The sequence below is a fragment of the Xyrauchen texanus genome, chromosome 44, assembly GCF_025860055.1.
Source record: "Xyrauchen texanus isolate HMW12.3.18 chromosome 44, RBS_HiC_50CHRs, whole genome shotgun sequence".
In the NCBI taxonomy this organism is placed as follows: Eukaryota; Metazoa; Chordata; class Actinopteri; order Cypriniformes; family Catostomidae; genus Xyrauchen; species Xyrauchen texanus.
Window position 1 is genome coordinate 23467908 of NC_068319.1, and position 25649 is coordinate 23493556.

The 25649-nt window shown below is 41.4% G+C and overlaps 1 protein-coding gene across 1 annotated transcript; it reads right to left on the reverse strand.

Moving 5' to 3' along the window:
* Nucleotides 1–909: 909 nt before the first annotated feature.
* nfkbil1 (nuclear factor of kappa light polypeptide gene enhancer in B-cells inhibitor-like 1) lies at nucleotides 910–4576 on the reverse strand. Its single transcript, XM_052117840.1, has 4 exons — nucleotides 4161–4576; nucleotides 3955–4067; nucleotides 2698–2815; nucleotides 910–2365 (listed from the first exon to the last, which is right to left on the reverse strand). The coding sequence occupies exons 1-4, from the start codon at nucleotides 4432–4434 to the stop codon at nucleotides 1782–1784; spliced, it is 1089 nt and encodes a 362-aa protein (XP_051973800.1). The 5' UTR covers nucleotides 4435–4576; the 3' UTR covers nucleotides 910–1781.
* Between the last annotated feature and the right edge of the window lie 21073 nt (nucleotides 4577–25649).

The following is a 25649-nucleotide window of genomic DNA, read 5'->3' on the forward strand; positions in this document are numbered from 1 at the left end:
TTCACATTGACGGTCTGCAATGAGCTAAAGGCTAAAAAAGATTAGCTTTTCCGTATGCAGTTATGTATCATGCTCAGTCTAGTGCTCGAGGCTTTCAAAGTTTACTCTTTTGATACGGATGTGTTCGAGGTATGTGCATGCTGACTGCTTAGCAATATGCTAGTACAGTCAGGGCTGTAGCTAGTGGGATGAAAGGTGGTAACGATTCTAGGGGCCCAAAGTTCCAAGGGGCCCCACAACAAATTCTAAACTGTATTTTTTAATAGGAAAGTGGCCCAGAGCAATATACAGTCAGGGGGCCCAGATGACCTTACTATGGCCCCAAGTACAGTCAACAGCATGCACTGACAATGTGCACAGTACTGATGACAGAGTTAGCGACATGTGAAAAACCAAAATGTAGGCTAATTTGGCCTTAGGGTAGCTATAATAAGTAAAATTATAATGACCACAATTAATTAGTTATGCAATGTGCCGCCTAATAATGTATGCATTGAAAGATTAATAGTTAACTGGTTCTGTTATTAAAATAATTATATGAGATATATGTATCTGACAATACTATATTTTAAATTGTGTATTAGCACGTCTTATTATTACTTAATTGTTTAAACAACATGTTTATCTGCCAAGACAGGGTTGGTGTTTTTCCATTATCTGGCAACCACAGCATCTTTTAATATATTCTGAGCCATGTTCTTTCAGACCAGGGGCAGGCCATCTGCTTGTCCTTTGTTTAAATGTCAAAAAATGTGAAGATATATAGTGCGAAACACACTTTAAAAAGAAATAAGGATTTATGAAATACCAACTCAATGCAAAATAATGCTCCTGATGTGACAGTGAAACCATTCTGCCAGTCCTTTGTACATATTTGTACCATGTAGTACATCATAAATTACTTAACATTACTTTACATTAACAGTTCTGATTTATTTTCATACTAAAATGCTTTCTCAACATAACTCAAGACAAAAGCAATATTCTTTAAATACTCAGAAGGGACCATACAGACCGCATGAAGCAAAGAGGAAAGTTAAATGAAAATATAATCAAACTATATGTGCATTTACAAACATGTTTGTTTACTTTAACCCTGTACCCATGTCTTATTTGCAGCTATAGTGCAGCTATAGTTTCAATCATCTTGAAACTACTGTAGTAGTTGAGAAAGGCAATGTTTCACTATTATATATGTATATGCTAAATGCCCTATGATATAAATTTTGCAACAGTATTGGCATGGAACATGTCCTAGCCTTGCATTTTCATCTAGGACAGTCTTTCATAATCAGAGTTTGCTCATCCCTAGGGGTTCATAATAGAACTGCAGGGTCAATGCTAAATCAAAAAAATGTATAGTATATATATATATATATATATATATATAACATAGAATATTCATATTTTACAAGCAAACATGTGAAAATGTTGCAAAATGTATTAAATTCCTTAAAACGTTACTTAAAATATCTTCATTTGACTTTTGTTACAGAAAAGGTTTGCATCAGGAAGGTTATGTTTAATTTATACCAGTCTAGAGATTTGATATTAATCAGAGCTTAATATTTGAATTTTTCAGTATTTCTTTTTTGCAACTCTTATTCCAAGTTGGCAAAGCAACTATTACAGAATCGAATTAAATTGAGACAGAAATTCCACTTTTCCTTTGTTTTTAATTTGATTTGAGTTAAAATCACGGAATGTCTTAATCACACACATTAGCTTGAGATCAAATACTGCAGTTAAACAGATTCAAACTCAGATCAGTGAAGTCTATGTCATCTGAGGCTCTGTGCAAGTCTGTTGAGCTCCTGTGAGAGAGCAGTGACTGTGTCCAGGATTTTCTGTCTATCACAGTCCACCAAACGGCCTCCACAGCGCTGGGAGAACTTATCCGGGTGCCAGAGCGCCTGCTGCCGGCGAAGCACCTTCCGAAAAGTGGGCACATCAGATCGGTCAGCACCGTGCAACATAACAGCAACCATGTCCTCCGGGGAACCGCGAGGAGCCGGCCACGGGATGTCATCGTATCCCAGCAGTCCTTCAGGTGCCCTGCTCGAGGAGCTCTGAAATGTGGCGGCACAACGTTCCTCGTAACGCCTCTTCCTCCCCTGCCGCGTCTCCTCCTCTTTACGTGCTGCACGCTGCAGATACTCAGCATGCTCTCGCTCCAGCCTGGCCATCAGCTCCCTGCGACTCCTTTCATCCTCCTCAGTCTCCTTCCGACCCTTTGACCTCTTGTTTCCCAAGGAAGCTGCTTGTCTCTGTTCTCTGGCACGTTGTTTGCCAACATACTCCCGTCTGATCCGCTCCGCCCAGCCCACAAAGTCTTCTTCATATTTGTCATCATATAAGAAATCATCTGGAGTAGACAGAACATATGCATAAAATACATACTGTATTATGTTATAAAGTATAAATGGGGCCAGCCATTCTAAAAATACAAACAGCATAAAGTCTGGTTCAGATTGCAGCTTATTCTGGCCAAGAAATATATATATATATATATATATATATATATATATATATATACTACTACAACTAATATATACAGTATATAATAATAAATAATATATTGATACATATGGTGTATACATTTATACAGATATATTCTGATAAAATGTATACCTGGGTAAAAGTCTAACAAAAGTAGTGACAGTGCAGGTCGTACAAGAACTAAACCAAACAGCTTACCGTCATACTGTCCAAATGTCTCAAAAAACTCATCCTGACATTCACCTAACAGCTTCTCTCTCCATTGTTGCTCGGGATCAACAGCGCATGGGGATTCCTTTCCTAAGCCCCCCTGTTTCTGTGAAAGGAATATGAAACATTATGACTTCACTTAATAGAAAATGTATTAAAAGAATGTTTAACATGTTGCATTCTTCCAAGTTGTCATTTTTCATTTGCAAAAAGAAGAAACAAATAATTGTAAAGTTTTAGTACATTCATTGAAGGACAAGAGTACATAAAGGCAGCATAAAAGTAATCCATAAAACTCAAGTGGTTTAATCCATATCTTCTGACGCAATTCATCTTGCCATCAGCAGACTTCTTGGCAATCATAATTTCAAGCTTGATTACGCTTCCTATAGCACCATCTAGTGCTCTGAAAATGCATCAAGTACTAGGAAGTGTAATAGAGCTTGAAATCATAATCGCCAAGGAGACTGCTGATGTAAAGGTTTATTGTGAAAACTGTTACACTTAGGTCGGTTCTCACCTAAAACCGATTAAATCACTTCAGAAGACATGGATTAAACCACTGGAGTTATATGGATTAGTTTTATGCTGCCTTTATGTGCTTTTTAAAGCTTCAAGATTTTGGTCACCATTCACTTGCATTGTATGGACCTACAGAGGTGAAACATTATTCAAAAAATCTTAGTTTGTGTTCAGCTGAAGAAAGTCATACACATCAGAAATCGAAAAAGGTGAGTAAATATCCCTTTAAACATGAAAATGATGACAGTCAAGCTCTTAAAAGCTCCATAGAAGCATCATAACATAGTCCATACGACTTGCAAATGTGCACTATTTTCCAAGCCTTCTGAACCCATATGCTACCTTTGCGTGAGGCACAGACATAACTGATATAATCACATTTAGGTTTACACATAGATACTGCAAATAATTTCAGAAGACTCAGGATATAATCATATGAACTACTTTCATGATACTTCCATTGTTTTGTTTTTTTTGTATTCTAAGGAGCTTGACAGCCATGGTCACTATGAACTATCATTGTATGGAAAAGCATGAACGATTTCCAAAAATTCTTCTTTTACGCTCCATGCAAGAATTACATCCTACAGGCTTGGAACGACATTAGGGAAATTAAATAATGACAGAATTTTAATTTGGGGGTAAACTATTCCTATAATGTATTTTTAAAAACGTTTTCCTTTTTATGTTAAGATAAACAGATATTCAAGCTTTTCATAATACCTTTTCAGATTGCATCCACTGCAGCAGGTCACGAGGAGTCACTCCTGCTTTACTTGAAATCTCCATTGCTTCTGGACAGTGTTTTTGTAATGGCACCACCAAGTCTTCATAAACTGCGTTTGAAAAGGTCGTCAGCATAAAACACAGATGACACACTTAAAGCAGTTTCAGCAGATAAATAGTTGATATTAATGAAGAAATTATACCTCTCTTGCCGTACTTAAGGGCTCTATTGGCGGCCAGGTGTAATGGTGTTTCTCCATTTCTGTCTGTTTGGAGCGGATCTGCTCCATGTTTCAGCAGCAGTCGGAGGATGTCATCGTCACCGCGAGAGCAGACAATGTGTAACAGGCCTCTGTGCCTTTTCCCCCGGGTGAAATTCAGCTCCAGATCCTTGTGTTTACGAAGATACGACTTCAACTTTAAAAGACTGCCCTCCTCCACATACCGCAAAACTCTCCTCTGCTTTCTGTTCACCATCTGGACTCTTGAGATGACAAAATATAGCTAATCTGGACACAATTATCGCCATGAATCATGAATATTTTAATATCGGATTTGATCGTGAGAAGCCGTTTAAAAACACAGGTGTCAACACGGACATTAACAACCGTTACACGACCTTGATGTGGTACGTCTGCGATATAATTCCTCCCGCAACAGCCGAATAGTTCCGAGGTTATTTGACAGGCAAAAGGTGCAGAATGACCAGCAGGTGTCACTGTTTCCAAACAAATGATCTCAGTGTTCCAGCATACCCGGTAGGTTTACTTCTTCCAGTGATGTGTTGTTGTCAGGTTTAATGTTTAAAGGGTCATTCTCTTTTTATTTTACTATTTATTATCGTCCCTGAAGTCCACTGATAATGTTAGTAAATGTTTTTTTTGTTGTTGTTGTTGCACCAAATCAGTCATAATTTAGTAGTATATGATCATTTTCCACCCTGTCTCTGGCCCTCTGTCTGAAACACTCAGTTTTGGCCTAAGCGAACACCTCCTTTTAAACTTCACTGTAAATGGTCACTGTTATAATTGGGTGACATCATGCAGCCCCTCAAATACAGACATATTTTAAACACAATCGGAAGAGAATGAACAAGGTCCACAACATTATAAAACTAAATGTCTGGGTTTTCACATAACACACATTTAACACGTTGCATCCGAATATGTTAAAATGTTCACTCAAGCACAGCAGTTCCATAAACTATCAAACAGTTATAACTTTTGAAAAATTCATGATTTAAACTTTATTCAAGGTTTTGCGATCGGGTACAATAATGTTTTTTACTGCCCCATCCTTCAATAACAGTTCCTTTGCAAAGCGTGAATCGTATGACTGGTTCACAAACAATCCACAATGATATGGATATCAATGATACATAAGGCCCTTTCCCACTGGTGGTACTAAAGCCCATTTAGGTACTTTCCCCGGGACTAGTAATTTTTGTTGCTTTCACTCTAAAGGAACTATAATTCCTCAGGACAATTTTAGGGGGATTTTTAGCTCCTACTCCGGAGTAGGTACTTTGGGGGTGTATATGGATTGTGGGAGACTTTGGGAGATGCTGCAGCCTGTGATTGGTCAAAAATCTATGACACACAAAGCATTGAGAATAGAGAAGATTCCACAGCCTCCATTTGTAAACAACTACTAGCTAGCCTGCTACTCAGAATTGCACTAATTTTACAATTCCCTTAACAGAAATAAAATAAAACCAACAAAGTATACAAAGAGGATTGCCGGTTTCACATGTGTGTATGTGTGTGTTTGACTTCATCGGGAGACACGCTTTGAGTTTTCATCGCATCTGTACTGTTTTTACTGTGTGACTATACAGAAAATAAAGGGGTTTCTGGATTACTACAACAAATTTTTCCTGGGATGATGGATATAAATAATCTGATTTTTATCGAGAGTTGGTAATTTAACTCTACTGTTTACTAAATCCCCGTTCACACCGCCAGCAACATCGCGCGAGACAGTGACACCATCCCATTCATTTTCAATGAGAGCACAGTGACTTCCGGCAACACGTGCTGTCGTGACCGTCATCTGTCTCCAGGCAGGGTGAGTGTGAGATACTGGAGTCAACTTGAGCGCAGGAAAAACTAGAAGTTAAAAGATTCTGTAAAAGATTACACTGTTCTATATAATTTGTCTGTAACCACATACAGTACATAATTATGGCCTAATAAAATTATGCTTGGAAAACTGTGTCAGCATTTTGAGTGAGTTTGATTCATATATTGATATATATGTATGTGTGTGTGTGTGTGTGTACGTAAATTTGCTGTGGTCTCACAATTACCGTTATACACGTTTACCCTCCTATTGTTTATTTCCGTATTCAATAATTTGCTCTTGTATGTCACATTCCAATGGCAGGAAAGAAGAAAATAAAAGCTAGAAAGAGGTCAATCTTTATCTTGAACTGTAGGATTAAAATGATGAGGCAAATACAAATAGAATATATTCAATTGCAATAGAATTTACTCTATTACCCCCTACCCCCATTAAAATGACTTAAATGGTAACCATTCTTTGCAAACTAGGACTGTATCAAGATTGCAACTAAAAATTTAAAGAGGATCACTAAGATACAAATGATATTCCAATTCACTATTTTATGAATCAAAGTACATCCAAATCGCAAACAACCCGTTACAATTTCCAGTGTTATAACCATGATTTGCCTCGAAGACTTTGGTCATTTTACTTAACACAGTTTTTCCCACCAGATTTACAATGTAAGTGAATGGGGACCAATCCGTAAACATTAAAATACTCACTGTTTCAAAAGTATAGCCACAAGACATAAACCGCATATGCGTTAATGTGATTTTAGTGTGATAAAATCACTTACGAACACTGTTATATCCAATTTTACAACTACTTTGCCATAACGACGTAATGCTCTAAACCATATAATCCCGGTAAATGACAATTTACACAACTTCACAACTGAAAATAATACATTAATCTTTAACAGAAGAATTAATGTAAGTGCATTTATAAAATTATAAGCTTTACATTTCTGCTTTTAAAGCATCTAAAACTTGGCCCCCATTCACTTCCATTGTAAGTCCCTACCTGTAAACTTCATTTTTTCTTTTTTTAAACAAAATGTTTTGTGGTAATCAACAGTATGCTATCGATTGAGCTTAACTTGTATTGAACATGGAATAATCCTTTAAAGGTATCACTTTACACTTATTCATGCTATATAAATAGGCTAAATTAATTTGGTACTATACACCTTTTATTATAGGCAATGCTTAAAATAGAAAATGTACAAATGAGGATGACATGTTATTGTGAACAGATACACAGTTTAAAGCACCATAAAGCAGATAGTATGATAGAATGAAGGTTATCTCGGCAGATGTCAGTAGTGCAATGAAAAAGCAGTGCAAAAAAGTTAAATGTGTACTGTAAGATACACATGTCAGTGTATGAAGTCAAACCTTAATGAATGACCAGCTATTGCATCCTCTGATACAAAGATGCCAAGTAAAAAATAGTCAAGCATGATTGAAAAGAGACAACAAGCATCAAAGATAATTTTTAATCAATCTTTATTGATTTTTAGTCATGCATTAACATGTATTTTGGGCAACACAGTCATTCTCTGTGCAGAGATGTTGTACCCACATTCAGGGGAGAGGGGAGAGGGGAGAGGGGAGAGGAGAGGTTTTGTTTTTTGTTCGTGTTTGCTGAGGGGATTTTTTTAGTGGACGGGGGATTTTTGTGTCTGGACGGAATTTATTTTATGTGTGTGGACAGGGATTTTTTTTCTTTTTAGCACAGAGAATGCACAAGTAGTGCATTTACAGTTCAGGGGCAACACTGGGACAGCAACAGCAGGTGAATGTTTGTTTTATGGCCCTTCAGGTTCTTCTCAAAAAGGTCTTTATTCCTTTCTTCTTGGTAATTGGAGGAATATTGGAGATTTCCACTGTTTCTTGTGCCTCAACTTCTCCAGTCAGACTCTCAGAGCCTTCTTTTTTTGGCTCTGCCTTGAGGATTTCCAAGAACAGAACATCTGAAAAATCCTGTAGGAACCTGTTGGACCGTACACTTATCTCACTCTCCATAGTCTTGCGGTCACCGTAGAGCATCTGGAGCTTTGAAAAAATAGACAGTGCCAGCTCGGATATCTCTTCCGGCTCAGGGTGGGCATTAACTTCTTCCCACTTGTCGGTGACTCTCACCTGGCTGTTTTCAGGGAGCTGTTTTAGCAGCTCCTCTATGAAAGCGTGATCTGCCAGGTTGGTGGTGAAATCCTTCTGCAGGATATGGCCGAGGGTACTGCAGATGATAGCTTTGATTGTGTCTCTATGCATCATAGCAATACCTTCAGTTGAGGGGCAGGATATGGGGCTGGAAGACACAACTTGTCTCCGCATATCTGTTATTATATCCTGCATGAGGTCTTGGTCCTCTGGAGTGATTCCCCGCTCAATCTCAAGATTCCCACTGGCAAGTTTACTCTGGATCCCCAGTAGTAATTCACTAATGAATCTTTTGACTTGGTGTGTCATTAGGTCCCAGGAATCCACACTTGAGCTTTGGCTCACACTTGCAGAGTCTGAGGGAATACCCTCACTGCACAAATTTGAGACAACTTTGCTCAAGGCATCTTCTACGAGGACTTCAGCAATGGCAATTGCTCTTGGAGTGCTGATGTAAATTCTTCTGACCTCATCTGATGGTGTCGAGACCTCTTGGTCATTGCACCAAGTCTCAACGATGGATGAGTCATACTCATCGTCTTGAATATCAGGACTGCCCTGGATCTCAGCTCCTGGACATTCTCTCGCCACTCTGAGTGTCTCAGTGACAATCCTCGTCACCACCATTTCAATTTCAGACATTGTAGCTGCCAAAAGAATTTCTAATAGTTAAAAGCAGAATTAAGAAACAACGCATTCCAGTGAAAAGAGATATTGGTCATGTTCCCCCGTTATTTTAATTTGAACTATGAAAAGAAACTTAATGAATTAGACTCCTTAAAAATGTAAATATTATTGGACATGTTTAGATGCGAAAATCAGGCAAACACGCAAGGTGATCAGAGGGGGACATAAGTAACACTATGTTACAAATGTTCCCACACCAGAAGAAACATGGATTTAAATGCTTCTTGTTAAGTAAATGTTTTGTTAGATTTTATTTAGTCAGAAAACTTCGATAAGTAAGCCAGACAAAGGCATGAAGTGATAGATAGCCGTAAATTCTACTGATGCATTTGTTTTATTGTTAGACACATAAAGGCATCTGGTGTGAAAAAAGGCATGCTTATTGTATTTGTGTAGTATAGCAAAAAGTGTTACTACTGGACTCGGTCAATCCTAATAAATCGCTTTAAAATAAGACAGACCTATAAAAGATCATGAAAAATAATGGATATTTATTTTTAGTCTTCAGTAATGCATTTCAAATAGTAGGCTCCTCAAAGCTTTACCGAAATTATAATTTAATGAACGGATTTGGCAAAGCAGCTCGATAGTAAATTTAGTGCGCTATTTTACTATTGGGTCAAATGAAATATAAATATAGCCGTTTCCCATTATTCAATTGAATCTGATTATATTACAGTATATATTGTGAAAATTAGCTGCGGTAAAAAGATATAATTGAACTGACCTTTGCGCGAAGTAACCATGCGATCTGTAGACTGCAAATAAGTTTTCTGTAACTTGCGCTGGTTTCTATGCGAGCGGTGGAACTTCGTCTTTATGACGTCACAATTACAATTGGCTGGCGTTCTAACGGAACAAAATGACTCGGTTACTAACGTAACCTCGGTTCCCTGAGAGGAGGGAACGAGTATTGCGTAAGTAGCTTACGCTATGGGAAAACTCAGTTTCTCGAGAAATATTGAAGTCTTTATGTAAAACGCATTGCAGCTGCACAGCAGACAGTAATGAGCGAGGCAGCTCGGTCATTGGCTGTGCTGCGGCAACTGCTCAAACCAATAACGGGGCGACTCTGAACGCGCGACCAATGGGCGCTCAGAGCCCGCTGAAATTAGCATAGCCAGGCTATATAAAGGGTACCCCGTCATACGAGTTCCTTTAGGTTCAATCGACTGAAGTTCTAGCGGAACAAAACAGTTCTAACGGAACAAAACAGTCATCGCTCTTCTGATGCGTAGTGTTGTTATGTGTGTTACCACTACTAATACAACGGGTGTAAATGCCTCCCCGGGGTAAAAGCCATATTTGATTTTCTCCTAAAATAATAAATAACATCAAAGACTTTCCTAAACGCATATTAGTCACTTTACACTACAAAATATCCCTGATCCATATGAGATTATTGTGTGTAATGTCTATTGGTTGATTTTAAGGTAATTTGATCTCATTTTTAATCATATTTAAAATGATTTACATTTTTGTTGATGATGAAAATCACGGAACTTCTCACTTTTATTTAGAGAAAAATACTTATTTGTCATTTTCAATTTTGTTCAAAGTGATTGAGTCAAAAAAATAAAATAATAATAATAATAACTGTCCAATAAGTGAAAGGATAGTATTTGGGGTAAAAGTAAAATAATAATAATTTAAAAAAAAACCTGTTGCAGGGGCCATAAAACACATTGTTTCTTAAGTGGAGCTAATAGATTTTTTTATGAAGAACGTTCAATGGTCTCATATTGACTGATCCAATCACAATAAATATTATATATAAATATATATTTTTATAGTTTAGAAGCTGTACAGTAAAGAAACGTCAAATTTGTTTTTAAATTAAAAGCAAATAGTGCACCCTTTTCCCCTGGGGTCTTTTAACCTTGGTTTTACTCTTAAGGTGTGCTTTTAACCTCATTGTACTGTACTACTACTACTGTTACTATACTCACTGCAAAAAATGATTTTCTGGACAAGTATTTTTGTCTTGTTTTCCTGTCAAATTATCTAAACTTTCTTAAAACATGATTTATTTACTTGTCAAGCAAAATGGATTAAGATATTAAGTCTTGTTTTAAGATAAATCTGACAAAATTTTGTGAACTTTAGACTCAAAACAAGAAAAAAAAATCTGCCAATGGGGTAAGCAAAATAAACTTGTTTTCTCTTTAAATTAAGTTTATTTTGCTTACCCCATTGGCAGATTTTTTTTTCTTGTTTTGTTTACAATGTCTGAAATTGAAATATTGGTGATGAGGATTGTCGCCAAGACGTTCAATGTGGCGAGAGATTATGAAAATCGTCTCGGTTACGTACGTAACCTCGGTTCCCTGAGACGAAGGGAACGAGACATTTCGTTTACTAATGCATATTGGGAGTGCCATCATGCACAACCTTTTTGAAACCTCTCTACAATAATGCCAATATTCTAATATTGGCTATGTTTTTTGAGCCCCATCTGTTTTGGCACGAAACTGACCGCTCGTTTTGGCAAAAACAGGTACACGGACACCATTTCCTCAAAATTTCTGACTGAGAACAAGGAGGGCATTGCTCGTGTCTCAAGAACTCTGAGTCTTGTGGTGTGGCTAGCGTTCGCAATGTCTAGTTCCCTTCGTCTCAGGGAACCAAGGTTTTGTACGTAACCGAGACGTTCCCTTATGACTTCAGTCCACTTGACATTGCGTTTACTAATGCATATGGGGAACAGAATCCCATCACGCCGCACTACATGACATAACTTCCTAAAGAGGAAACATTGCGGCGCAGTCTTTTGGACGACGACTGACATGTGTATGCTGCAGTGAGTGATCCTCATGATGGCCTGGAGGAGAGCACTCATAATGAATATATGAGCTATAGCCATATAGTATGAATTACTCCTTATTGTTAGTTATTGCACAGGGGATTTATTTATGTGTGTGGACAGGGGATTTATTTTATGTTTGTGGAAAGGGGGTTTATTTATAATGAAGTGCTTGTGACTTATGGATTTATAACAGCCTGAATGCAGGCGGTTGTGTAAATGATGCGGAGCCTGTAGTTAAAAAGGGGGCATAAGTATTTATCTATCTATCTATCTATCTATCTATCTATCTATCTATCTATCTATCTATCTATCTATCTGTCTGTCTGTCTGTCTGTCTGTCTGTCTGTCTGTCTGTCTGTCTGTCTATCTATATTAGGGCTGTCAATTTAACACATTAATTCAGTGCGATTAATTTTACACAATTTTAACGCAATTAATCGCACTTCCCCCGGACCATAATAAGGAAGAGTCCTGAGAAATGCAAGCTTGTAGTACCACCTGTTTACTCCAGAGGGCAGTAAGTGAAATTTCAGCTGTATGAGCAACGCGCAGTTTATACAGTGAAGAAAACACTTCAGTAGGCAGAACACAAACATGAGTTCTTGCGTTCAAAACACTCGAAGGAGAGCAAATTCGATCTAAGGGATATCAATATGTGTTTAATGATTGAGTATTAAACTATATTTAACTTGACACAGTGACCTAAACATTTTATGTTTATGATGCAATGCACCCGAGACACTACACAAGCATGTCTGACGCAGGGTGTGGCTGGGTTGAGATGGTGCAAAATTTGGAAATTACTCATAAATATTTTATCACGAATAAAATCAAATAAATTTCCTTCAAACCTATAAGTACTACCTCACTAATTATTTTCTTGTAGAGAGATTTAATTGTGATGTTGATATATTCTGTACATTTTGTAGTCTGCAGGACATTTTTTCATTTATTTTGGAGTTGTCCCTACTCGGCTTGTTTTTGGTCTGATTTCTGCAAGATTGTTAGAGATCATATCATTCACAGCTTTCAACTTTGTTTTGAAAATGTTTTATTTGTTTTTTTTTTTTAGCTATAACATGTCTCTTCATAAGGAATATTATTTGATAAATATTCTGCTTTTCTTGGCAAAGTTTAGTATTCATAAATATATGGTGGTTATAAACCATTAGTTTTACATTTTAATTAATAGGTTCAGCAATACCTGAGAACAATTTCCAAATTGAGTAACAAGAAAGCTGTAAAGTGTATTGAAATATGTAAACAATTTGATATTTTTATTTAAACTGTTTATTTATTTCCTTTTTGATGTTGTTTGTTTTAATATACCTCTTGGCTCTAGATGTAAAAGTTTTGTAAGCATTAATTTAAAGAAATCATAATAAATCTCCAACTGATTGACAAATTCACTGGTGAAATGGATTGCTGTGAACTGTATGTCAATGATTGACTTATGATCAGTAATATGGTAGTAAACAATCCATTGTATTCTAAAGCCACTTTTTGTATTGTCTTATCAATGATGAACTCTTCTACCACAAGAATGTAATGCATTTTAATTATCTGAATATTTGTTATTTTTTATATATATATATATATATATATATATATATATATATATATATATATATATATATATATACATATACACATATATATATATATATATAATTTTTAATATTTAAAGATAACTATGTATAATTATTTATTGATTTAAATATGTATAATTATTATATATTGAATTATTGTTATATGAGGGGCTTTCTCAGCAAATATTTGTAAATGCGATTAATCGTGATTAATTAATTGGGACACCATGTAATTAATTCGATTACAATTTTTAATCGATTGACAGCCCTAATATTGATATAACGTTTGCCTTATTTAATGGTATGTTGCATTAAGCACTGCTGCAGGTTATATAAAATGCTCTCCCCTGCAGAATGTGCATTGTTTAAGGCAATAGAACTGATTCCTTGTCAAATTAGTATGATATCTTAGTTTTATCAGCAGTATCATCTGTACACTACTATGGGCAGTTATGCTGTCCACCAATAACGTATCGGTTACCTAACGTAACCTCGGTTCTCTCTAGATGAGGGAACGAGTATTGCGTAAGCTAGCTTACGCTACGGGAAAGATTAATCTTTTCTGAGATATTGAAGCCAAAAAAAATATCCTTAATTTTTGTATCCATTGTCAACGCAGTGCGGCAGCTGCAGACCTTGAGCGGGCTAGCTAGCGAGCTCATAGGTTGCTCTGTGGCAACTGCTGCAGCCTATAGACGAGCTTGGGCGAACTCGCATCCAATGAGAGGCGTCCGCGCGCTCACTGCATCAAAGCCCGCCAAAATGGCCGTGACTAGAGTGCATATAAGCGTAGTTCAGTAGGCTGGAACCCTGGTTTTCATTGACTGAAGCGAAAAGTTGCTCGTAGGCGTGAGCACGGCCGGCTACGCAATACTCGTTCCCTCATCTAGAGAGAACCTAGGTTACGTTAGGTAACCGATCACGTTCTCTTCACGAGAGGTTCTCTCGTATTGCGTAAGCTAGCTTACGCTACGGGAACCCATTGTCAAGGCCGTCGTGCCAAGCATCCACTGTATGAGCCCCAGGGAATTAAGGGGGACCCGGGGAGCCCTTATGAGTGGGGAAATAATATTTGGCCGGCAAGAATCGCGGGTCATTGATTGTGTAATACATAACCACATAGTGGGAAGGGAGCGACAGAGCGGCGGTGCGGTCTGTGTGGAATGTGTCCCATCAGTGCAGCTCACCAGGGAGCTTTAGCGTATTAAACCACTAGTAGTTTTGCCTGCAGAGCGGGCACTTCCATATTGTAAAATCTGACAAAGGTGGAGGGAAGTCCATCCCGCTGCCACACATATGTCGTGAATGGAAATCCAGCTGGACCATGCCCACGAGGATGCCATGCCTCTAGTGGAGTGAGCCCTAATGCCCAGCGGGCATGGCAGGTCTTTTGACACGTATGCAGCAGCGATAGCGTCCACTATCCATCTAGATAGTGTCTGTTTCGAGTGGCGAGACCTTTGGTGCGCCCTCGAGCGAAGCGAAAAGCTGCTCGGAGCGTCTGAAAGCAGCGGAGCGCGCAGTATACAATCTCAGTGCTCTGACCGGGCAAAGGAGATTGGCGTCGCGTTCAGCTATCGGTGCTGGCAGCGCCGATAGGAAATGACCTGTGCTCTGAAAGGAGTACCGATCACCTTGGGAACATAGCCGTGTCTAGGCTTTAAAATGACCTTGGAGTCACTTGGTCCAAACTCAAGACACGCAGCGCTGACAGACAGCGCGTGAAGGTCTCCCACACGTTTGACTGATGACAGGGCAGTCAGAAAAGCGGTTTTGAGTGAAAGGTATTTCAAATCCACGGATTGAAGTGGTTCGAAAGGGGGCTTTCATAGTTTCGAGAACTATAGAAAGATCCCAGATAGGAACCGATGGGGGCGCGGGGGTTCATCCTTCTAGCTCCCCTGAGGAAGCGGATGACCAGCTCGTTTTTACCCCATGACTGGCCGTGCAGGGGTTCAGCGAACGCCGCAGCGGCCGCCACATACACTTTGAGCGTGGATGGGGATCTGCCCTTATCCAGCAGCTCTTGTAGAAATACGAGCAGCGACGACACCCCACATGTCCACGGGTCCAGGTCTCTGTCGGTGCACCATTTTGAGAACACAGACCATTTTGACGCATAGAGTCTTCTCGTGGAAGGGGCTCTAGGCGTGTATGATGGTGTTTATTACTCCTTCTGGCAGAGCGACGGGTAGTCGTTGATCACCCACGCATGCAGCGCCCAGCGCTCTGGGTGGGGATGCCAGATTGTGCCGCGAGCTTGAGAGAGGAGATCTGCTCTCACTGGGATGGGCCACGGCGCTGTCAGTGACAGCTGCGTAAGCTCCGGGAACCATGTCTGATTCTCCCAACGCGGGGCCATGAGGAGCACCGAGTGACGCGTTTCCCTGATCCTCTGCATTACCTGTGGCAATAGCGAGGCGGGAGGGAAGGCGTAAGCGGGCGTCTCGGCCAGTCCTGGGCCAGCCGTCCTCGCTTCGAGAAAAATATTGGGCAGTGAGAGTTCTCTTTGGACGCAAAGAGGTCTATCTCTGCTCTGCCGAATAGGTGCCATAACGTCTGGACTGTTTGAGCGTGCAGGGACCATTCCCCTGGGCGAATATTGTCTCTGGACAGTCTGTCCGGGCCGTTGTTCAGGTGGCCTGGCACGTGCGTCGCCCTCAGCGAGCGCAGGTGGCACTGGGACCAACTCAGTATGCGTTTTGTCAGATGGAAGAGGTTCCTGGATCTGACACCGCCCTGACTGTTTAGGTAGGATACCACAGATCTGTTGTCCGAACGGACCAGGACGTGGTGACCCTGAATGACCGGGAGAAAGCGCACGAGCGCGTACTCGACCGCTATCATTTCCAGACAATTTATGTGAAGGAGCTTTTCCTGAACTGACCATAGGCCGAAAACCGAAGAGCCCTCGCAGACCGCGCCCCAACCCGTGTTGGACGCGTCTGTCGAGATGACTTTTCGGCGAGATACAGCTCCCATTGTCACTCCCCGCTGATACCATTTGGCCACTGTCCAGGGCTGCAGAGCTGATATACAGGTCTGAGTCACCTTGATGGGATGGCGGCCTGTGGCCCAAGCCCAGCGAGACGCGCGGGTGTTTAGCCAATGCTGAAGCGGGCGCATGTGCAGTAAACCCAGCTGAAGTACTGCTGCGGCTGAGGCCATGTAACCTAGCACTCTCTGGAATTTCTTCAGAGACGTGAGGCTGTTCATCTGAAAAGATGCGGCTAGTCGCTGAACACGGCGTGCGCGCTGTGTAGATAAGCGAGCCGTCATTGCCACGGAGTCTAGTTCTATTCCCAGGAAGGAAATGTTCTGACTGGGCTGTAGTGAGCTCTTGGTCCAATTGACTGTCTCGTTAATACTTCCATGCACTTCGTGAAAGTACGGGGTGCTAAGGACAGGCCGAACGGAAGGACGGTGTACTGATAAACCTGGCCATCGAAGGCGAATCTCAAGAATGGCCTGTGACGGGGATTTATCTGAATCTGAAAGTATGCATCTTTCAGATCGAGAGAAATAAACCAGTTCCCCTGGCGCACATGCGCGAGGAGTTTCCTGATTGTAAGCATTTTGAACGGTCTTTTTGCAAGCACCTTGTTCAAAACCCTGAGATCTAATATGGGTCTGAGGCCGCCGTCTTTCTTGGGAACAAGAAAATAACGGCTGTAAAGCCCGACTCGCTCAGAGAGGGTGGCACTTTTTCTATGGCCCTTTTGCACAGAAGGCTTGCTATTTCTGAACGAAGCATGCAGGCTGCTTCCGTGTTCACAGTGGTTTCGAGCCAGCTCTGAAGCGAGGGGCGGCGATCGAACTGTAGCAAATAGCCCTGTTGTATTGTGCTTAACACCCACTTGGATATCCCTGGAATAGCTTCCCGCGCTTTGAAGCGTAGCAGCTAGAGGGTGAATGGCCAATTCGCTCTGATTGCCGCACACAGAGCTGAACAAAATGTGTGGCGCGTTTAGTGTGTTCATGCATGATTGCTCGCGAGACAGCATGAACAGGCTGTTTTGTGAGTGACTTCCGATTGGAATGAATGGGGAAAGAGTCACATCTGTTACGTGATGCGCAAGCATAGTCATGAGCGCGGGACTTACACACAGAGGAATGGTTGCTGGCCGTGTAACAGAGCGGGCAGAGAATGAGCGTAGCGCGCGCATTTGTGGAGCGCCTTCATTGACTCTGGCGCTCGGCGGTTCAGTAACCGCTTTATGTGGCGTGCTCTGGTGGGGACCACGAGACATGCAGTGCTTGTGTGCAGAAGTGAACACTGGATTGTGGGCACATTTTCTACACATAGGGCTGGTGGGTGTGACAGAGCGGGCAGAGAATGAGCAGCGCGCGCGCATTTGTGAGCGCCTTCATTGACTCTGGCCTTTCGGCGGTTCAGTAACCGCTTTATGAGGCGTGCTCTGATAGGGAACGCGGGATGTGTTATGCTTGTGTGTAGGGGCGAACACTGGGTTGTGGGCACTTTTTCTACACATAAGACATGTTTGCTCTTTACAAGATTTATTTGGGTCGCCGTGAAAGCGGCGTTTGAGTCTGAGCAAGCGGGCAGTGTCACCGGCTTGTTGGCTGCTAAATTCACCACTGTAGTAGCCTGAGAGAAGGGGACTGACAGGGGGCAAAGCTTTGGCGGTGGTCCGGCCGGCGGGACTGAGCCGTCGTTTGTTCAACAAAGTTAGGAAGACTTCGGTTGCTCTGGTTTCAGCGTTACCTTAAATCGAGGCCCGCGAGGCGGCAGTCTCGCGGCGGTTGTCTGGCTGCGATCGAGGCGGCCGCCCTGTCGGCGCTGAGAAGTCTGAGTTTGTTGAACTGGAGCTGTGAAAAGGCTCGTGCAGGAGGCTGATCACGTGAGCGGCCTGCAGAGGAGCTAGCGGACAGCGGCAGAAAGAGGTTCATGGCTTAGGTGGCTTTCTGGACTTCTGAGAAGCGGTCAACAATGCCACTCACCGTGGAGCCGAAGAGACCGGTCGGAGAGAGCGGTGCGTTGAGGAACGTGGAGCGCTCTGCTTCTCCCATGTCGGCTAGTGTTAGCCATAAGTGTCTCTCGGTCACAGTCAGCGAGGCCATGCACTTCCCTAGAGCTTGGGCTGCAGCTTTGGTAGCGCGAAGGGCGAGGTCTGTCGCGCCGTAGATCAGTAACAGCCTCTGGGTGCCTGCCTTTCTCATCCCACTCCGAAGAAGGTCTGCTTGTAGGATCTGTAAAGCGGCCATTGAGTGCAGAGCAGATGCGGCTTGGCCGGCGGCGGAATAGGCGCGGCCAACATAGGCGGAAGTCGCTCTGCAGGCCTTAGGCGGGAGCACAGGCTTGGAACGCCATCTCGCGGAGGGCGGACAAAGGTGTGCTGCTACCGAGTCCTCGACCGGGGGATGGAGGAGTAGCCTCTCTCAGTGGTGCCGTCCACCGACACGAGAGAGGTGGAGACGTGGGAGCGGGTCCTGGCTGAAAAAGGAGCGTTCCACGACTTTGCAAGCTCCGTATGTAATTCCGGCAGGAAGGGAGCGGCCCGGGCCGCGGGTGTAGAGCGGTGATGGCTTTGAAGAAAGCAGCCGTCGAGTCTGTTGGGTGCCTGCTCAGGGGGCGGTGACCACTCGAGCCCGAGGCGGCCTGTGTGAGGAGGCGTGTTAACTCCCCTTCGACTCCGGCGCGGGTCCTGCTGGATTCCTGGGCCGAGGAGGAGGCTTGGGAGCCTGACCACTCCTCGCTGTCCGAAGCCATGATGGAACAACGGCCCTTATCCTCCGCCTCGTCATCCGAGATGGCAGCAGATCTTCTGCTGGACTTAGCACTTCACTCCTACCCCTATTAGATTCCGCTAAGACATTCATGCAGAGAGGACTCACCCATTTCCTAAAACTCCGCCTAGGCCCATTATTCTTCTTTCTGCCAGTCGCACACCACTCCTTTACTTCCCGTTCTGTCTCCACCATTTGCGCTTTCATATCCTTCAGCTTTAACACCAGATTCCTCTTCATCTCATGATTTCATCACTCAGATCAGGTCTCTGTACCAAGGATATTGATATTCTTTTGGAAGCAGCTTTCCTTTAGGCCTTTTACAGCTTTCTGAAGTATGGAGAAATTACTACTAACTCTACTTTCCTTTCTGCCTTCTCACAAACTTTTTTGACATTTCCTTTTCTCCTAAACATTTTTCCCTTTTTCTCAAACACTCCAAAACAGACCACTCAGGGTGCAGTCGGAACATAATGATATCAAAAATCTCTTGCTCTCCCTCTGCCCCTACACCTCCATGGTTAAATATCTGCAAACTCTTTCAGATTTCGTAGCTGTCTCTCCCCAATTCATCACCACATCCCGATCCCTATGCCCTATTGTTATTTATATGCCGTGTTATGACTGAAAGTAAATAATTTTTACAGTGGGAGAGTAAACACAAGATTACCTTGTTCTTTCATCTCATTCTTTATCTGGTCTCTCTCTTTAGACAGACATCTGTTCTGTATCAGACATTGGTCTCTTTGCTTTATTAGTTTCTTATTTTCTGTAAGTAATTGCTTCCTTTCTTTGGTCATGCTATTATTGTGTGTTATGAACTGGCTTCTATCTGTTGTAAAATATACAAAGAGCACAACAGACAACACAATAGTATTACAACGGACAGCAGAAGAATATGCTATATGGTTATTAGGTAAGAATCACAAGTGGCAAAAGAAATCCCATAGACTAAACACAAGACACAAGCCATATTTAGGAACAAGAATATAGGGACTTGTGGGTGGGCTCTTTTAGGGCACATCCACACTAATATATTTTCAGATTAATACGCATTGATTTTGCTATATTTACACCTTTCAACCACACTAAATGCTGTTTTTCTCCACCAAAAATAGAAACTTACAAAAACACTGTCTCGAAGTACATACTTTAAGAAATTATGACGTTAGGAAACTGGGACTAAAATGTGGGTGAATTATCAGCATAGAATATCAAATCAAGCAATGTATACAGTAGCCTAGTATATAGTATAAAATGTATTTTCAATAAATGTATTCTTTATATTAAATATATCCCCATAAATGTTTCAAATATTTCAAAAATACCTCTTGTCATCTAAAATCATTTAATAACCTAAATATTTCTCTCCTGCATTCGCGCACACACTGTGTGGGCACATTTGGAAAATTATTTAATTTTAATTATTTAATATATTTGATAAAGTTTGAGTACCATTTGTTAGCTATCAGCTATCCCATGCACGGATTAAACTATAAAGTAAATATAATAAATGCATCACAATAAAGATCAACTTAAATAACATCTTAAAGTTAGGATAAGCTCTCAGTTGTCTTTTAATGAAAGAAAGTCATACACATCTGGGATGGCATAAGGTCAATTTTGTGTTATGTTAGGATTAGTTAGCCACACAATGCCTGCTCTCTTGACTTGAACTGAGCACCAGTGAGTGGGGCCAAGAGTTTGATGACGCAAGTTGTCAGATGTGTAAATATAAATTAGCTGTTTTTCATGATGTCACAAACAGGGACATTTCAAAAAAGATGTTTAAACTGGATGGCATCTATAAATGCTATTTTTAGACTTGGGAAGAAGTTTTTAGTTCTGAAATTTACAGTATGTTTTTACAGTACCTCTAATGTCTAAATATCAAGGACACTTTGATTCTCCATTTTATAACCCCTTTAAGATAAAGGCAATCAAGGAATGGTTGCAATGTCCTTATTTTAACAGAGTGACCAATGAGTTTCAGTGTGAATCAGAAAATCAGCATGACTCTACTGTCTGTTCAATGTATTTTAAAACAGGTTGATTGTGTTTTATTAAATCTGTTCTATTTGGGACATTAATTTCTTCCATAAGGGTAGGATTGTGATTTATATTAGTCCAAGAGTGCATTGTGTAAATGGCTACTTTCTACTTGCACACTGGTGGTAGTTGAGGAGAGTCCCCTGTTCACTGTGTAAAGCACTTTGAGTGTAGTGACAGAAAAGCGCTATATAAATGTAACATTCATTCAAATGTAATGTTCATACTTTAAATCTAATTTATAATCTATCGTTAGCTTAGAGTTTTGCTTTTTTTTTTTCCAATTAACATTTTGATTGGTTCATAGATTTAACACAAAAAAAACACAACATATATATATAATGAATCACATTTGACATTAAACCTCCACTATAACCGCCACTATAACCCCTCGTCAGTTGCCCCATTTCCTATCAAACAAATTGTCAACTCCCATCCTGCTGCTCGACCCTTCCAATTAACATTTTGACTGTTTCATAGATTTAACACAAAAAAAAACACAACATATATATAATGAATCACATTTGACATTAAACCTCCACTATAACCCCCACTATAACCCCTCGCCAGTTGCCCCATTTCCTATCAAACAAATTGCCAACTCCCATCCTGCTGCTCGACCCTTGCTCGAAAGTAGCCACCATCCCCATCTCTGCAACCACTCCAGAAATTAGGGTGCTCCATCTGACTTCCATCCCCTTAAAATAACCTGCCTACCAATCATAACACTGGTCAAAACACAGTTTGTATGTACTTATCCTCCAAATTTATGACCACTCCCATCTCCCAAAATACAAAGTCTGGGGCAGAACGAAATTTGAGTGCTCAACACGTCGCACTCTGAACCTTCAACCAAAATTCTTACCTCACCCCCAAAAAACATGGGTTGTGTCTCCATCTTCTGATTGGCATCACCAGCAGGTGGGCATGTTTTTAAGACCAAGCCTATACAATTTCGAGGGGGTCCAATAAAATGTATGTAAAATCTTTAATTGCATAAGGTGCACCCTTACATCTCTAGATGCAGACTTGACGTTTTGGGAATCCCAAAATGTTGAATACAATTTTCAAAAGGTCACCACCCCCTCACAATTTAGCCTGACCAGCAGAAAGGGGACTTATTAATACATAATTTAGGGTTCAGCCATATGTTCGAAGCAACGTTTAAATAAATGTCAGAATCAAACACTCTGGACCCTTTTGTCCTTACTGAGTACAAATGTGAGATAAAGTGGTGTAACTTAACTTCTCCGATTAGTTTGATAAAAGGGCTTTGCAGTGGTGAAATAGGGGCAAGAACTTTCTGTTCAATACAAAACCAGGGAGGGGCTCTCTCAGGTGGAAGCAACCAATGGGCCAAATGTCTGGACTGAATGCATAATAATAAAAAAAAATCTTGGGTTGACCAAGCCCACCTATGTCAATCAGCCTATGCAGCTTACTTAAATGTTTCTGGGATGTTACCATTCCAAATGAAAGACTTCACTATGCTATCAAATTGTTTGAAATAAGAGAGGGGGACATATATGGTGAGAGATTGTAGCTGGTAGTTGAATTTTGGAATACATATCATAGATAAATGTAATGAAGCCCACCTGCCCACATCGCTCGAAAACCTTTTTATTAAAGGGTCAAAATTAACTAAATCACACAAATTTGCTGGGAATAAAATACACAAATACTTAATGCCCTGTTTGGGCCACTGAAAGGTGCCCGGCTGAAAAGCCATTACCGGGCAGTACGCTGTCAGAGTCAAAGTTTTGGATTAAAACCAATTAAATCTGTATCCTGAGAATTTAGAAAAGGAATTAATAATTCTGTGGAGGCAAGGCATAGATCTAGTAGGGTCGGAGATGAATAATAAAATATAATCTGTGTAAAACAAAAGCTTATGTGCCACACCTCCTGCCACTACCCCTGGAAAATAATCTTATCTTGTCATCGCAGCTGCTAATGGTTCCAGGGCATGACAGAACAAATATGGGGGGGTGTTTCCCCCCGCTGCAAGAGCTATATTCTGATTAGTATGTGTGCAAGATCAGACATACTTGATTAATTTTACAGTAATTGATAACCTGCCTGCCGACATGATTTTAGGAATAGACTTGCTAGTACTGAATGAACTGTTACAAACCACCAAGGACTCTAACACTGTTTCTGCCACTGTAAATATGTCATGTCCATCTGTTACTCGGGCCCAAGCCAAGGCTAGGTCTGCAGTGAGAATTGGATGGTAGTATGTTGCAGGGCGGGACAAAGGGCCCTAGAAAAACATGCCAGCAAAATACCTGGGTACCCCATTCCCAGAGACTACAATGGAAGGCCTTGAGGCCAGTGGCTGGAGTTTCCCAGAGAATATTGGTAATCTGCAAAGAGTTGACAAGAAATTTTAGCCATTGTTTGAAAAAGCTGAGAGTGAAAATGTGTCTAACTTGTGTGATGAGAAATATGTTGTGTTGAATGGTGTGTTGTATTTGCAAGGGAATTATGTCACACTGTTAATTGTTCCCATTTGTTGTTGTCCTCTTGTCTTGCACTTAGTTCACACTGTTCCCTGGGCTGGACACCTACGCCATCTGTCAAAAGAACAGTGCTGTGCTCCATCAGGGCAGATAACTCCTACATCCTCTGCCTGTCATCTCTGCCCATTTTAGGCGCAGTGCCATGGACATCGTTGGGCCACTTGAAAGAAGTATTGTGGGACATCAGTACATCCTCGTCATCAGCGATTACGCTAAGAGGTACCCTGAAGCCTTTCCACTACGATCCATCACTACACACAAGGTCATCCATGCCCTCGTCCAGCTATTCTCCAGGGTAGGCATTCCTGAGGAGATCTTAGAGACCAAGGGACAAACTTCACCTCATGGCTAATGGGGCAGCTACACCAATAGCTGGGCATCACTACCATCAGGATGAGTCCATACCATCTGCAGACTGACACCTGGTGGAAACATTCAGTCAAACACTGAAGATGCTTTGGAAGTTTGTTGCAGACACGGGATGTGACTGGGATGAATGGCTACCCTTTCTAATGTTTGCTTATAGGGAAGTACCTCAAGCCCAGGGTCGGATGTAGGCATGGGAAGGGGTGGGCTGAGCCCACCCAAATGTGAGTCTTGCCCACCCAATAAAAATGTTTCAAGTACGGTTTTAATCCATCCATTCATCTTATCCGAAGTTGGGTCGCGGGGGGAGCAGCTCCAGCAGGCGGCCCCAAACTTCCCTATCCCGAGCCACATTAACCAGCTCTGACTGGGGGACCCCGAGGCATTCCCAGGCCAGTGTGGAGATGTAATCTCTCCACCTAGTCCTGGGTCTTCCCCGTGGCCTCCTCCTAGCTGGACGTGCATGAAACACCTCCCTAGGGAGGCGCCCAGGTGTCATCCTTACCAGATGCCCAAACCACCTCAACTGGCTCCTTTTGATGCAAAGGAGCAGCGGCTCTACTCCGAGCTCCACACAGATGACTGAGCTCCTTACCCTCTCTCTAAGGGAAAAGCCTGCCACCCTTCTGAGGAAACCCATTTCGGCCGCTTGTACTCGTGACCTAGTTCTTTCGGTCAAGACCTAGCCTTCATGACCATAGGTGAGGGTAGGAACAAAAATTGACACACCACTCCAACATCCCAAGAATCCTTAATCTACAGTAGCAAAAATTTACAGAATAATTCGACATACTGTATTGATTAAAATGAGTCATGGTGATATTTTAATAAGTTGTCAGTTGAGTTAATGAGTTAAATGTTAGTCAAACTGGTGGCACCCTGGCCTGAATCAGGCGGGGAAGGAATGTGATGAGGAGGAGGGCGTGGCCTGGCCTGGCCATGATGGTGCATGGCCGGCGCTGCATCAGCTGATCTGCTAAACAGAAAACAAAGTTTTCATGTCAAACTTAACTTAAAATAAACGTAAACAAACACGTGTGTCTCTCTCTCTCTCGAACTGGCGCCTCTGGTTCCCCTTTATCTCGCTCTCCCGCTGATCAGCTGATTCAGTGCCAGCCACACCCTCCTCCTTGTTACAATCACATTGATTTTCTGTGAAACAATGGTGATTATCTGTATCCCATATACGTGTACACATAAATAATATACATGCTATTTCTTACTTAAGTTGGCGATATTGTTTCGGTGATTGATTTGATTTACATTTGACATTGCTATTTGATGATGAAACAACATGGAAATAAACTATATAGCAATTCACAGGAGGACGTGTTATTAATGCTGACACCGAGAAGGTGTGCAATGGCTACACCCATCTGTGTAGCGCATGGTCATAGGGTGACAACGTTCTACTACTAGGCTACTTGTACCCACATTTTCTTAACGGCATGTTTCATTCAAGTAAATATATAGGATTTGTAATGTATAATGTATCACATTTGCATATTCTGGTCACAATATTCATACATGTAGTGAATAACTCAACCCTGTCACAGGTTTACAGTGAAGAAATGTGATAGGGTTGTGTGTGGTGGAGTTGTGTTTTTTTGCTCAAAATAGCCACTGTTCCTCGTGTGATGTAGGACAGAATACCACATAACAAGCATACAAACTGAAAATTCTTTAAATATTT

What these genes read in the sequence shown, in the direction of transcription:
- nfkbil1 (XM_052117840.1), bottom strand. Translation starts at nt 4,434, where the DNA reads ATGGTGAACAGAAAGCAGAGGAGAGTTTTGCGGTATGTGGAGGAGGGC. An exon ending in CCTTAAGTACGGCAAGAGAG is followed by an intron (nt 4,068 to 4,160) that starts GTATAATTTCTT and finishes TTTCAAACGCAG; the next exon opens with TTTATGAAGACTTGGTGGTG. An exon ending in GACATTTGGACAGTATGACG is followed by an intron (nt 2,366 to 2,697) that starts GTAAGCTGTTTG and finishes TGTCTACTCCAG; the next exon opens with ATGATTTCTTATATGATGAC.